The sequence below is a fragment of the Apis mellifera genome, linkage group LG1 (genome assembly GCF_003254395.2).
Source record: "Apis mellifera strain DH4 linkage group LG1, Amel_HAv3.1, whole genome shotgun sequence".
NCBI classification, from domain to species: Eukaryota; Metazoa; Arthropoda; class Insecta; order Hymenoptera; family Apidae; genus Apis; species Apis mellifera.
Window position 1 is genome coordinate 20,026,605 of NC_037638.1, and position 15,419 is coordinate 20,042,023.

Sequence of the window (15,419 nt, forward strand, 5' to 3'; positions counted from 1 at the left end):
TCCAAGATTAGCGCGGGTTATTTCGAATTAAAAAAAATGTCGATCAAAGAATCGTGTCGTGTAGATTTCGATCATATCGTGTGAATCAGATTTTTCTTTTCCAGGAGTTTCGGATATTGTTCAAATTGAAGAAATCATGATGATTACAATTCAAATTCGATATATTATCTCATACATTTTATTACACGTACGTCGTTGTCTCCCTCATCATTAATCATAATGTTATCGTCAATATTATTTATAATAACAATCTAAACGATCATATTTACTTACATCCCTACATTCGCTATATACTTTTTTTTTTATCACTTTACATATTGTTTTTTTTATTTTTTTTTTTTTAATCCGTACATCAACTTTCGCATTTGTGGGGATTCTCGAAGAAAAGTTTCGTCTCTTGTTACTGGCTCTTTGATCAAAAGGATCGTAAAATCGAAAATATAAATTTCAACTCTAGCGGCACTCTATCGTGAGCATGTTCGAGAATATTTTATTTACACAGTATATATTGTATATAATATCCATGATGAAATGAATCAAAATCCCATAATGATTTAGATTACGGATGTTAGAATGAAAATAATAGTAATCTTCGGATAATCTTCGATCTCTCTATCAGTTCATAATTATATTTCAGAAAAATGGTACATATGTACACAGACAGATCAGCGTGTCTTTCTATATATTTATATATAACTTATGTACATAGTATATGACGTAGTATCCGTACGCGAACATATACATACATAACCTCTGCTGAGAAATCTTTTAACGAAGGGTCTACCTTATTTTATCGTTATTTCCTGCAAAATTCTATCTAACTACGTTAATTCCTCTGAAGGATACAAGGCTATTTATATTATATATACATCAGAGGCCTTGATCGACATCGAAAGATTCGATTCTTTCGCAAAACGATTACCTTTGGCACAGTGCAGAATTAGAAAATTCGTGACTCGCACAGTAGGATACGTTCACCAGATGCATTCTCATATATGTATAAACGGTATCACATGTGTATAACACTAACCGTAAACGAAAAAAGAAGATGAAATAACGTAAATCGGTCCATTCCCTCTTTTTAATACCATTTTAATCTCTTCCATTTAAAATATTTTTATGGATATTTATTACTTTACTGTGATGACTAGGGTCGCATAATAACAAATGAACGTGCATTCAAAGGAATTTGTATTTGGATTCAAAATTATTATGAAATTGCACATTTCAACATAAGGAGGCGATAAATCAGACACGTGGAAATTAAAAGATGAACCTGATTAAACAGGAAAATTATTAAGTCGAAACAGCTAATTTTAAACGAATAACAAACGTTTTCTCGCTTCTTCGTTTCATCCATTTTCAATCGCATTACTCTTGATTTAAATTTCAACTACGCGAATCCTTTTAAGAAGAGAATGGGTATGGCACTCTCGTTTCATAGGGTCGTACGATAAAATATCGAGACCCAGCGATTCAACGATATGTCTAAAATTAAGAGGACTGTCTTTGGCCATATTTCGCATCGTAACAATCTGCCATCGATCATTTTCAAAGTCCGCTTAACTATTGTCGATGATATGTAGCCTTCATATCTCCATCAATTGGCGACTTTGATTATTCACTTGCGATCGCCCCATCCGGCGCTGTTATAAAACCAGGACGAAGCGCTCTCGTCCCTCGTTTTACTCCATGTATTATCTAAACTACTGCCTCCTCCATCCTAAGAATAATTCAACGAGGTTACACCCGATACGAGGTTATACGACCGATATAAATAACAAGTTTCTAAATATGAAAGGGGTCCAGGCTTACCACAACGTTTAATTGATGCGTGGCAGGGGAGAGATAGTCCATGTTGGTATAATAAGAAGAATAATTTTGGTAGCATTGCTGTTGGGAGGTGGTTGTTGTCCATGCTAACCTCTGATGGTCACTAGGAAATCCACCACCACTCTCCGTGACAGCCGGGCTCCAAATACTACTGCTACTGCCACCACTACTGTACACCGTTCCCCCTAACTAAAAAAGATCATTGCTCGAAAACTCCTTATCCACCGAGGGTAAAACTCATTTTCGTGATTCAAAATTGGCAGGTCTTGGTCGATAACTTACACTTGGTGGGGTTGTACTGGCAGCCAAGAGCAAACTGGTTGCACTTCCTGCTGGTTTGTATTGCGGAGAATCCCTCAGAAGAGCCGGAGAACTAGCAGCAGAACCACCTGTACCTCCGCTTCTAAATACACAAATTACAATTACAAAAAGAAAAAACTATAAAAAGTTATAATATTCATTCATAGTCGGATAACGAAATTTCCAATGTTAATCATTTTAGATATATCTATGAATGAGATGAAAAAGAAGAATTGGAGTTAAGTTTAACTCGAATCCGTTCGATTTTTATCGCTTAAATTTTTTTTCTAAATTTATTTGTTTATTTAACTCGAGAAGTGAAAAGGAATAATAGGGCGTATTTCGAGAGGGCTTTAACGAGAAAAGTAAGATAAAGGTATTAATGTAAACGATATTTACAGAGGTGTCGTGGCTGGAACAGCCGCTGCAGGCGTGGGTGTGGTAGCTATCGAAGGACTTTTTCCAGAGGGCGGATTATTGCTAGGATTTCCCGAAGGCTTCTTGGATCTTGGAGCTTTGTCCTGTTGTTGCTGTTGTTGCTTTTGCTGTTGTCTGCATTTGGCTCTGCGATTTTTGAACCATACCTACAAACACATATTGACACAAACACGTGTAATTTATATACGATAAATATAAAACATTTCAGAACATTTCATTTTTTTTATTGGAATTTTCCCTCTCTCTCTCTCTCTCTCAACACATGATTGAAAACAGCTTTTATAAATATATATATATATATATATTTTTGCGTCGAAACGCAATAAAGCACATAGGGGGTCTCATAGGAAACGAGCACGAAATAATGTACAAAGCTTTTACAAAGCTGGCGTAATAGCCAATTATAAGGGAATGTAGCACCGACGTAACTATCAATTACCAATGAAGACGGCTTCGATAACACGAGCTGAAATCTGGCGTATCGTTCCTACCCTCCTCTATAATGACGAAAAGTAAACAGGTTGACGTGTGAACAAACTTCCGTTAATGCTATAATTTCGCTAACTTTCGATTATTCGTTCGAAACTTTTGGATACGATACGTGATCCTTCTTCGTGATCATTTTATATAAACAAACTTCTTCTCCTCGTTCAATATTAATTAAAAATAGTAATCCCGATGAGTTAATTACCGAAAATATATCGTTTCGAAGGAAAGCCGATATATTAAGGATTATTACGTAACCGACACACAAATGACACTTCGATTACAGATGGCTATCAGCTATTTTCGTGTCCAAGTATGCGACAGACTCGTCCTTCGATCCGTCGTTCGCCCTCCTAGATTTCCAGAACGCGAGAACGACCTTTAAAGAAGGAGGCGGGTGAACGAAACGGCTGGAAGAACGGAGAGGGAGAATAAAGAGGTGAGAGAGAACGAGAGATAAAGAGAGGGGTGGGAGAGGGGGAGGCGAGGACAAGGAGGAGAGGGAGAGAAGGAAAGAAAGAGAGAGAGAGAGAGAGAGGGAGAGGGAGAGAGGAGCCTAGAGAAGCCCTGCGCGATCAATGTTAGAAGCGGAGAGGTGAGCTTGGGTTTCTACGGATTTTCTGGGGAACGACACGAGCAACCCGCGTTCTTCCACTGAAACTGCTCCCCGGTGTATGTTTCTACAAACTCTATACGAATTCTCCACTTTTTAACACTCCATCCTCCCGTATTTATAACGAACACTTTTCTCTTCAAATCGTCGCGACACGATTTCGATTCACTTATTCGTGATCGAATATGGAGGAGGAAAGAAAGAATGGAAACGAACGAACGAATTGGAAAAATAATAATAATAAAGATTCGAGTGGACAAGAATCGAAAGACGAGGCAATCGGAGATTGTCTAAAATCTAGGAGGTTCGATCCGCGTTGACCGCGGTTCCGTTCGATTGAAAAACCGGAACCCGAGGAGAGGAGAAGGTCTCCGGTTTTGCAGTCGTGCGACGAACGTGCGGAAGACTATGGACCCGGTTTGGACCCATTCAATTCATTTACGGGGCTGGGGCCAGGTGCGTTGGCCCGCAATTGCGGATGCGGCGCGCCCTTTCCGCCCGTGATGAGGGTGGAATATGCATGGACACGTTTTCGGTGCCTGTTGGCTTCGAAAGTCGATTCGGACGACACGAATTCGTTCGTGACACCACCGTGGTGAGTTAACAATTCCATGAATCGTTGCGTTCGCCATTCAACCATTTTTGTCACGGAAATTTCCCTTTTCTCGATCGTTCAAAGCGGCCGAAACATCCCGGAACGTAGCGCGCTTGGGGGAGGGGAGGGGGGGAGGGCGATGGAATTCGTTCGAAATTTTTTCTTTTTTTTTTTTTTTTCCCCTTCTTAACAAGGGAACCAGCGACACGAGCACACTTATAGCAGGGCGAACTACTAACTCGGTTAACACCCACGGAAACACGAGCATCCAATAAATCGATGCTCCTACGTCCACGGGTCGTGGCGACTATCTGCATGCCGACAGACAGTGCACAACCCCTCTCGTAACGAAACACCGCGTCGAGCCGGTCGGCCGGCCGGCCGGCGGTGTATCATCGTTCACCACCGTGGTGCAATCCTCGCGCCACTTCCACGTACCTGCACTCTCGACTCCGGTAAATTGATCTTCATCGCCACTTCCTCCCGCATAAATATATCGGGGTACTTGGTCTTCGAGAACAAACCCTCGAGAACGTCCAATTGCGCCCGGGTGAAAGTCGTCCTCTCTCTTCGCTGCTTTCTTGGATTACCTTCAACAGAAAACAACCCCCGAATTCTTTTTCCCGTCTTCTCTTTCTCAATCTCTCCTCCCTTCTTCCCTCCCTCGACCTTAATCTTGATAAATGAAGAGAGAAAAAAAAAAAGAAGACATCTATCTAGAATCTAGAGAAAATAGTATGAAATGAGGGGCACTCACAGTAGTAGGACTCACCGGCGGGAGTACACCCTGGATATCCGATGGTCGAGTGGAGGGCCTCGATGGGCGGCATGCCGAGGGCGCTGACGTAAGGGTTGGTCTTGAGGGCGCCGTAGGGCCCGGCCGCGGACGCCCCGAAAGCGGCGGGCCCGAAGAGATCAGAGGCCGAGGTGGTGGAGGCGGCGAGGCCCCCGAGATCGGTGGCGCCGGCGCCCCCGCTGCAGCCGGAAGTACCGCCGAGGCTGTTCGGCCACATCAGTACTCCCTCTGCCCCCACCACCTCGACCGCCCCCCCGCCTCGCGGCCGATTCCACGTAAACCGCCTCCGCCTCTAGGAATTATCCGCTGCTTCTGAAAATTCAAAATTCACGTATTATTCGCAACAGGCTAACTGCGACCGCTCCACCCCCTCCCCAGGATGTGTTAATGTCGTTCACGACGCGCATGAATTTTCACCGTGATTCAATTTAATATCGATCGTTTCCGCGTTTCATATATTCAAGTGCCTCGCCTCGTGTTACGTAAAAGTTTTCAATTACACGCTCGTCATCGGTTTTATAAATATGTATAGGAGAGAAGGTTCGACTATCAAAGAGGGAAAAGGGTTAACTATCGTCTCGTTTCGAAAGTAACGAATGTTGTATGCAATGGAAATTTTTCTCGACCGATTTATGCTTATATATATATACATAATATCGAAACCGATCGCGGAAGATGGAAATAAGACGCGACGCGGTTGGCAGCTGGCCGCGCCAAGGATAATCCAGAGGAGGATGCAACACGACTCCACTCTTTTCGAAGGTGCGCTCCCCGCCCCCCTCCCTCGCGTTGACCCCGCGAGGTGGTTTCCTCTCGAAAACCGAGAGCGAAAGAAGGAGAGAGAGAAAAAAAAGAAAAGAAAAGAGAATAGAAAAAGGAAAGGGCGACTTCGAAGGGTACGTTCCCGTAGCCTTCCCGTTTCACATTTAGCCGACGCTACTTAAGCCGTCGTTTTTATCCTCTCCGATTACAAAGTCAAGAACGGCCGGTCTATCGGTCGCGCCTTTCCGCCTCTTTTTCCTTCCTCGAGGCTTTCTCGCGCCTCGCGCCACCACCAACGAGAGGCTTATTAATTCTTCTTTTTCGTTTCGCCCTCCCATTTATCGCGTCTCGCATCTGTCCGGAATATTTGTCCGGAATATTTGAGAGGAGCGGGGGAGAGAGGGCGCCGTCTCGCATGTGTTCCGGATTAAAGGTAAGCTAATCATCCGGTATAATTAACATGTGCGACGTGTGAAAAACAATCGAGCGATGACGACATCGGCGCAGAAGGCGATGATCCGGTCGACAGCGGCGGAACGGAAATAATTGGACGATCGGATACGTATGGCGACGACGAGAATTCGAAGCAATTTCGCGATTTATTACGAGTAGATCTCGATCCGCTCGCGCGAAATGAAATTTCCCATCGATAAACCCGCTTTTAATAAAGCATTGTTTCCGTCTCGATGGGATGGAAACAACAAGTTTCGTCGTTGAAAGGAACAACGGGGTGCGCGGAAGGGTGCTCGTGCGATCGTTCGAGCGGAACTTCCTTCGCGCAAATATGGATGGAACACCCCCTAACCAATATCCAACGACTGTCGCGGTGTATCGTGACCCGCTGCGTTCGTCATCCAAAGTTGAACGACAACAACAACAAGTTGATCCGAGAAAAAGAGAGAAGAAAAAAATACAAAATCTCGTGTTCGATGATATCGAAAGAAAGTAAAAAAAGAAAGAAACGATATTTCCTCCTTCGAGGAGGATTTTTCAAAGGTTGGATCAATCGATTATTCGATTTAAAACCTTATAGATTACTCGTGCATACTTTTCCGTATCGAAATGCAAAAATTGTCCGTAAGCGTGCGGATAAAGTTGGAAACAATATAACCGCGGTAACTTTTCCGGTTTAATTACGTTCTTTGGCGGGGATCCCTCCTTCGAAATGAAGTTCCAGCCCGATGAAAGAGAATCCATAAAGCGCGAGCTTCCCCGTGACGCCTCTTTCCAGCCACGCTATATTAAAATTTGGCTCACTATGAAAAGAAGGCCAGGCGAAGAAAGGGCGGCCGCTTTTCGAGGGTCCTCGTGAAGTAAGTCAGGCGCGAATCTCTACTTTTGTGCACTCCTGCGCTTTACACTAGCCACAAAGCACTCGTTACAACCCGGCCAACGTATGGGCTGAGAAACGTGCAAACAATCATCTGTTGGCAATATTTCCCGTCTCGTTCCTTTCACCATTCACTTCCTTCCTTCCTTCCTTCCTCGAGGCTGCCTCCTTCTTCCGAAAACTTGCGTCACCATCGCGTAACCATCAACTACATTTAACATTTTTCTCCCCGCTCGCGAAAATTCCATTTTTCGACGGCTCTTTTTTTCTCCCCTCCCCCGAAACGAATATACAAAATCTATGGTATTGCACTTGGAAACTGCGGCCCACTTATTTACACTCGGGTCGGTGATATTAAAAGCGAGCCGCGAAACTGCGAGGGGGGAGGAGCGGAGGGGAGCTGGTTGCTCGAGAATCCTCTGGCCAGAAGTCTCTTTATCTTTGTGCAGTTCGGGACAATGCACTTGTTACAGGCGGCCAAGTGTGGACAAAATGCCCAAGTCGCCACTCGATTGGCCCTCGAGTAGGGGGTGCTCCACGTAGTCTACGACCCCGCTCTAGCTCTAGCTAGAGAAGGCGGCAGCGGTCCGAGGAGAAAGCTTGCCTTTTCCACCCTCCCCCGATGAATCGATCTCCCGCTCCAATCCTCCTCCTCGCCCACCCTCGTCAGTTCGGCCCTACTGCAAACACTTTGTGTTACCAATCCACGTATATATATATATATATATATATATATATAGATACTGGCACGTTGTCCCTAATGACTGTTAAATCCCCATTATTGCGTATCGCGTGTGTGCGCGCGTCTCGAGGGGTTGCGCTTAAGAATCCGATATGCGAATATTATCGACAAGATCTCGTGGATGGACGGATTCGATCCGGCCACGTGCCCCTTTCTCTCCTCCCAAAGTGAATTCCAGCCGCGGTGGACGCGATGTGCGGTTCTTTAAACGTTCGAGCGTCGACCGCAATCGGATTGGAAGCAAGTTGACCGCGAGAGATGAAAAATAAAGAACGCTGTTTCATATATATATCGAATAATCGAGCTGGACGATATTTCTCGTGATGGTTGGCGAGGAAGGAAATACGTTGTATGTAATCGTAGGTGAGTCGAGGGGGAGGGTCTGGGAGCACAATTTGCACCGAGCAGTGTATACGTTCGGCCGCGGTACAAGGAGCCAGGCTCTAGCTATCGCGGAAAGTTAAGTTCCGTCCGCATTGTTTCCACGAGTGTTTGCACACAACCGCATTGTTCGGTGAAGAGCACTCGCTCGCTACGGGCGTCCACAATGGACCACACAGTGCATGGACCACTGTGCAGCACCACCGCGTCGTGCCAGTCTGTGCGTAAAGAGGGAGGGAGGGAGAGAAACGGCGATGGGGGGTTCCAGAAAAAGCCAGCAAAGTAGTTACCCCGGGTATTAACCGATTTTACCAAATATGCATTTCAACCATCGCTCGTTACCTCCGACCGCGATCGTTATTGCAAAAATCTCTTCCCCCCTTTGCCTGGGTCCTTTCCACCCCCTCTTGGGACGGCATCGTTGCAATCGCGTTGCACGAGGTGTCGGGACAGGCGGAGCGTCGCGACTTTCCAGAAATCGTGCTCCTCGAGGGAGAGGACTCGAAAGAAGGGAAAAGATCCTCGTCAGTCCAGAGAGGAGACGAAAGGAGAGGGAACAAAAAACCTGTCCGCGAGCGTCTCTGGTTGAATACCTCTTCGAGAAGAGATGGTGCGGTCTTCCATCTCCGCGTAGGAAACGGTTTTTTCTTCTTCGTTTTCCCTTCGTACAGTCGTAATATTGAATGCAATTTAGCCCGAAGGACGCTGTTGTTGCGCGTTCATTGAGCGTAAAACTTAATTCCCGTGGAAATGCTATGAGATATATATGTGTGTGTACGCGTTACTAAAACATCTTCGAGGTTCTTTCTCTCACTTGGATTGGTTAGGTTTTATTCCCGATCGGAAGAAAAAAAGATTCCAAACAGGGTTGCTTTCTATCCTCGAGGGGGGGATCAGCCCTTTTTTCTTCCCTTTCTTCCTCTTCTTCCATTTCCATTCTTCCATTTTTCCAAACTCACCGATTCCTTCGAACCAATTTCAATTCAACAGGGTTGTTTCGCTCCTGCGGGTCAACGTTCACCTTACCCTCTCTTCCAATTCTTCCTCGAGGGGAGTGTCTTCTTACGCTCCATCAAAAATCGCGACACTCTCCCTCAAAAATCGCAATTAACTATCGTCGACTCTTTTTCTTCCTCAAAAAGTATTTCTCTTCATTTTCCTTTGAATCTTTGAATCGTTCTCCAAAACCAAACTCTCCTCTTCTCGAGAAACGGACGTTTTTTTCTTGAACTTTCCTTGAGATTTCTCGATCAAGAAATCGAAAAAAAGGAGGAGCACGATTTTTTGCCATCGAAACTTTGAATTCTCCGCGAGGACGCTGCACCGCGTGTACACGAGGAAGAGACCGAAGGTCCTCCTCGTGGAAGGCGGACCTTAACAGGGAGGGAGGCAAGCCAAGAAGATTACCGTAAGCAGATTATTTCCGTGGAAATCCTGCTGGCCAACTCTCCCGACACTCTACCACGGTCAAACGTTTCGGGCCACGGAATCGTCCTCTGGAATCGCGGCAGACGCTCGTGCGAAATTTCCTTCCGATAACCGCGGCTGGTGTTGTTGCACAATCGAATCGACTTGCGGCCAAGTTTCGCGTTCGCGCCACGCTGGTGTTCAAGTTTCAAGTATAATCGTTCGAGACCCAAGAAATTTTATTGCATCCGACACGTGTTCGCGACACGGTGGCGTTCAAGTTTCGTATCATCGAGACCAAGAAATTTTATCGCATCCCACTCGAGGAATCGTGTCGTGTCGTGTTATCGAAATTTCCTTCGAGTCATCGACACATATTGTTGTTGCGATTTCAAGTTGTCGAGAGAGTACAAGAGTTTCGTCGACGATCAGTTTGTCAGTGCAAATTCAACTTGTATTAAATTATTGAATAGTTTATCACGCGAGTTTCGTCCAAGAGTTTCAAATTGTATCATTCGTGCATCATCATTAATGGATCCTTGGACAACTTCAACGTATTAGTGGCGATCATTCTTCGTTCGTGGCAAATCTTCAAGAAATGGAATACGCGAGTTTCGTCGAAGCAGGGTGTTGGTTCAAATTTGTACACGTTATTCGAACGAATAAATCCTATCGTGTCGAGTCGATGATTGGAAAAGTTTCAGAAATCAAAGTGAACGACAAGCTACACCTATTTGTTCCAAGTGAACGCGACTCGCCGATTATTCGCTTAAATAAAGCAGTGAGACGAGGGGGAGGAGGGAGGGAAATGCGAGAGGATTAAATTTTTTACATAGACGTTTCGTGATTATTTAACTGGGAATCGACAACGAGGATTCGACTATCCGCGCTCTCAATACCGGATGTAATTAATAAAACGTTCGACGCATACGCGACACAATTTTTCGCAACTTCTTTTTCCTTCTTTTTTCCATTTCTCCCTTTTTTTATTATAAAAAAAAAAGACTAATCGTAAATTGTAACGGTTCGTTTCACGAAACCAGTCGTGATTCCATCCTTCCACGAGCATTTTTTTCCAGCAGCAACGTTGCTAAGCTTTCCACGAAATAATACATTTGTCGCGACGGTATCAGATATCTGCTATATCTGTACGTAAAAAAAAAAAAAAGAACGAAGCTTGTTAAAAATTGCAACGCGTTCAAGTTATTCAAGTAAGTCGGTGCCCCGATAATTTTGCCCCCAGACTTTTCTCGCGAATTGGAAAAAAAAAAAAAGAGGGTAAAAAAAAAAGTTCTCTCGCTGTTTGGGAATATTGCAGGACATTCGTCACGGATTTATATTCTCTCTTTGGTTGAATGGAAGCTCGGCGTACGCCTCGCCGATTAAATGCCGCCGTTTTCGAGGTTTTCGCGCACCGCAGCGTCCGAATTTGGTTGATTCCGTTGGTTGCGCTTTTCCCCAAACCCTGCGACCCCCCCCTGCGTCGCTCGCCCTTTTTTTTTCCTTTTTTCCCCCCTCCTCCCTCCCCATTTACCGCGAGAAGTAATCGCACGGATATAATGTTCCGACCTTCGTATAAAAAAAAAATTGATGAAAACTGTTTTCGCGATTCCTACAATTATTCATTTCTCAGATCTATCAAACTCCCTCCCATACTCGTCTTAACGTCTCACTTGCGAACACGTCTTTTACATAAAAGAGAAAGAAAGAAGAAAAAAAAAGAAAGAACTCGAGAAGAAAAATAACTTACTCCAGTTTCGAAGTACTCGAAGTATCACCACGATGAGGCAAGACTACTCGCATTAGGAGTTGAAAATTACCGTGGTTCACCTTGCGAAGCAAACGGTGCCTCTAGCTATACCTCGCAAATCACTGATGTACTCGTAAAGGGAAGCCCAGTCACTGTTACGAAACGAATAAACATCCGATCGATAGCCGCGTTGTATCGTTGGTGATTCTTGGTGATCGTAACGTGCTTCGTACGTGCACGTATGCGATCTCTTCTCTCTCGGAAGAAAACAGAGATAGAGAGAGAGGAGAGAAAAGAAAATCCTCCCGAAAAAAAACTTCTTCCATCAACTTCGAACTCGAAGTTCGAAAAACGAAGTTCCCTCGACGACGAACGCGCGAATTTTTATTCCTCCCCTGTCTTATCAAGGGAGGAGGCGAAGACACTCGCGAAATATACTTTTCAAATAAGCCCGGGTGGAAAAGTAGCGAACGGACTCTTCTCCACGCTCGTGGTAAACACACTCGAGAGCTTGGGTTTAACACTCACCCGTGCCACTGGCCCGTGGGAATGGCGTCGAGAGCGGCAGCGATGGGGATGTTTTTCTTCGCCCTCAGAAGCGGTAAATCCTTCGGGGGGCGAGTCGGCGGAGCTGCGGGCGAACAACTGGCCGGTTGGTGCGCGCCTGTTGCGAGCTTGTCCACGACACTGGTTGTCGAAAACAAAGGTTAGGAAATGCCTAACCTCCTCGGTCGTCGGATCGGTCGGTTCGGTCGGTCGGTCGATCGGTTCGGTTCGATTCGATTCGGTTCGGTTCGGTTCGGCACACGGTTCGGCACCACACCGCTACTGCCGCGACGAGTTTTGCACTAGCGAGTATATCACACCGAATGTATGTAGACCGATAATGACTATTCTATTCCATCTAATCCGGCCGCGTCCCCTTGTTCTTTTTCCTCTCCTTTTCCTCTCTACTCTTCGTTCCACGTTCGTTCCACGTTCGATCTCTCTGTTCCTCCTCCTCCTGGTAGTGTGTAGCAGCACCGCGTTCAGGTTCGTCGCACTGTCCCTCTCACTCTCTCTCTCTCCCCCACACTCTCTCCCGTTCGGCGGCGCGTTCCGTGTGCGGGATGTGGGACAAACCCGGGACAGATGGACAGGGATAGACGGTGGTAGTAGGTAGAGAGAGCTGTGAGCGCGGCTATTATAGCAGGAGGGCGTAGGAGAGCCCAGCTCAACTTTTCACGAGAACTTTAGTTGTTACGGATCGCTCTCTTGGCCGAGGGGTTATGCGCGAGGGGGGCGCTCGCTCGCAGGAGACCGGACCGCGAACCGGTCGAGGGGAGGGACCGAGGGGAGGGTATCCAACCACGGAAGGGATGGGGTGTATCGGTGGAGGCACAGCAGGGAAGGGAAGGGGAAGGGCACGGAAGAGGGAGGTGGAGGAGGAGGAGGAGGAGGAGGAGGAGAGGGGGCGAGTTGGTAGTTCGGTGAGAAGGAGGGGGTGGCGGCAGGGGGTGGCGGAGAAAGAACGACAGAGTTGAGGGGGTTGAAGCAAAAACGAGACGGGGCGATACGGTCGAGTGTGCGCGGGGGAAAGGAGGAGGAGGAGGAGGAGGAGGAGGAAGGTGACGGGTGGTGGGGGTGGTGAGAGGGAAAAGAGGTGGAGAGAATGGGAAAGAGAAACGCGAGGGCGAGAAACGGTGGCTCGGTTGGGCGAAGGAGTAAGGGTAGTCGAGGGAGAAACGAAGCTACGATCGGGCAAAGTGGAAACGAGAGCACAATCGTCGAGGAAAGCCGAACAGCGTCTGCTCGTGGAAAGTTGGCGTGGCTGGGGATGTGGCATCGAGGCCGTGTCGAGGTGGTGGGGAGCCAATCGGTACGGGCCGCGCCAACCAACCTAACCAGCCGCGATGGCAACGTTTCCTCACCACCACGTTACGTACAGTCCGTCTCTAAAAATATATCCGAGCTCCGAGTTCCTCTTCCTCTCTCTCTCTCTCTCTCTCTCTGTCTGTCTGTCTGTCCCTGATTCGTCGTCCCCTTTTCACCATTTCCTTTCTTTCCATTTCTTCGACCTATTCGAAAAAGATACGCGAATAGATTTTTAAACGGGAGGAAATGGACGGGCACATCTGCCGGCTATTCTCCCGTGAGACGCCAGTCGTCACGTATATACGTATATATATATATATATATATATATATATATATATATATATATATACACTTTCCTCGCGAATGATTCGATCAAGACTCCGATCAAGATTCGATCGATTTCTCCATTCGTTCCCAGGGATTCGATCAATTATCTCAAGCGTTCTCGTTTCGCTCGAGAATCATAATCGCGTCGAGTGAAACGTCTCGTATCGAGTCAGGATGGATGATTCAGGTGTGGAACGCGGAATTTTCGTCCGAATAATCTCCGTTCGTCGCTAAGATGCACGTTACGTGGAAGGCAGACCGATAAGCTTTGGTTGGTGACGCGAACGTTCGTCGAGCTTCGCGTTCTCCGCGACATCTCCTCCACCCCTTTGACGCCTCCTTTTTTTTGCATCGGTCGAAACGTACTCGCGGGTTCTTTAATCTCGTTAACGCGGAGGGAACGGAAAACGGAGATCACGTCGTATTCGTACGCCAGCCAGCGCGAGCCAGTTTATCTTTTTCTCGAAAAACGAGTCGATCGGCTGCGATGCCCTCCTCCCTCCTTCCCCCTCCCCTCCTCCTCCTCCTCCTTTCGTTACGCCCTGTAGCCAGGTGATAGATACATAGCTGGGCGTATACCCACAACATAGCAATTTAACTTGCTCACGTGCGAGCGGTTAATGCTCTTACGGGATTTCGAAAAGATCAGCCAGCATTACTATGCTATTAGCGTAGCTAAAACCGGCTTGCTTCCATAAACCTATACTAACATGCAGCCACTTTATTCACGCCGGCCCATTCATGAATTCTTAGCCAATTTTCCTCATTGACCAATTGACTTGTCGCCGCGGCTCGCCGCCACGTGACAATCGCTCTGCCTCTCGGACCACCAGCACCCAACTTTCTTCTACTTTTTCCTGCCCGCTCGCGTTCATGGGGCAAGGGGGAAGGGGGAAGGGAGAAGGGGAGGGGAAACCGGTGTGTTTTGACGGGCGGGGACAAAGATTTCCATTTCTTCGCGATTCGTTCCCCGTTCGTTCACGCTTCTCTCCATTTACCCTAAATGGGGGTTTCTAAGTTAAGAGCGTGCCGATGTTATTACGTGGAAGCCTTGCGCGGCGTGAAGAATGGGAGAAATTTACGGTTGATCGATCGGTGATCGGTTTTAATCGAAACGCCGAGAAAAAAGGAGCGATAATTATAATCGTGTTCTCTCTCGAGCGCGTAAATTGCTCTTTTGAAATCGTAGAGAAAGTGGGTGTAATACTTAATTGCATTAATATCGCCAGGAGTGGGTATTACAAGGAATTAAGGTAAAAAGATACGTATCGTTTAATTAATTGATCGCACGCAAGAGGTAGTGTTATTCCATGTGATATTGTTTTATATGTATATACGTCTTCGTAGATGAAACGTCGATGTACAAATCTAGCCAACAGCTTTGAAGCTCAAGCTTGGAACGTCGTCGAACGTCGCTTCGGTCGGGTTTCGTCGAGAAAAATCAAACTTCATCCCCTATCTGAATTGGAACATTTTTTATCGTCCACGTATCATCTTTCTTACTTTGTTATCCCTTGCACTCGTCCCCCGTCGATTTAATTAGCGTAACGCAGCGCTTAAAGATTATTGCATGCATCATCGATCGAAAAAAAAACGAGGGATTATCTCGTTCCATCCTCCGTTTAAAGAATACGCGAAAAAATTCTACAGAAACGTCCTACGTTTCACGATAAAATTCCAACTCCCAATTCTCCTCGATCAAAAAGTTTATCAACTCTCTTCGGGCGATGATTTGAGATTCTCTTCTTAGTCTGACGAATCTTTCCTCCGTTGAATTTGTGAAATTGTAACAAAAATCGAAGA

The 15,419-nt window shown here is 46.2% G+C and overlaps 1 protein-coding gene across 4 annotated transcripts; it reads right to left on the reverse strand.

Moving 5' to 3' along the window:
- Positions 1 to 143: 143 nt before the first annotated feature.
- otd2 (homeotic protein ocelliless) lies at positions 144 to 12,841 on the reverse strand. 4 transcript variants are annotated; one of them, XM_006571238.3, is made up of 7 exons: positions 11,962 to 12,841; positions 5,038 to 5,373; positions 4,704 to 4,855; positions 2,533 to 2,717; positions 2,116 to 2,236; positions 1,816 to 2,022; positions 144 to 1,723 (listed from the first exon to the last, which is right to left on the reverse strand). In XM_006571238.3, the coding sequence occupies exons 2-7, from the start codon at positions 5,276 to 5,278 to the stop codon at positions 1,622 to 1,624; spliced, it is 1,008 nt and encodes a 335-aa protein (XP_006571301.1). In that variant the 5' UTR covers positions 5,279 to 5,373; positions 11,962 to 12,841; the 3' UTR covers positions 144 to 1,621.
- Positions 12,842 to 15,419: the final 2,578 nt, after the last annotated feature.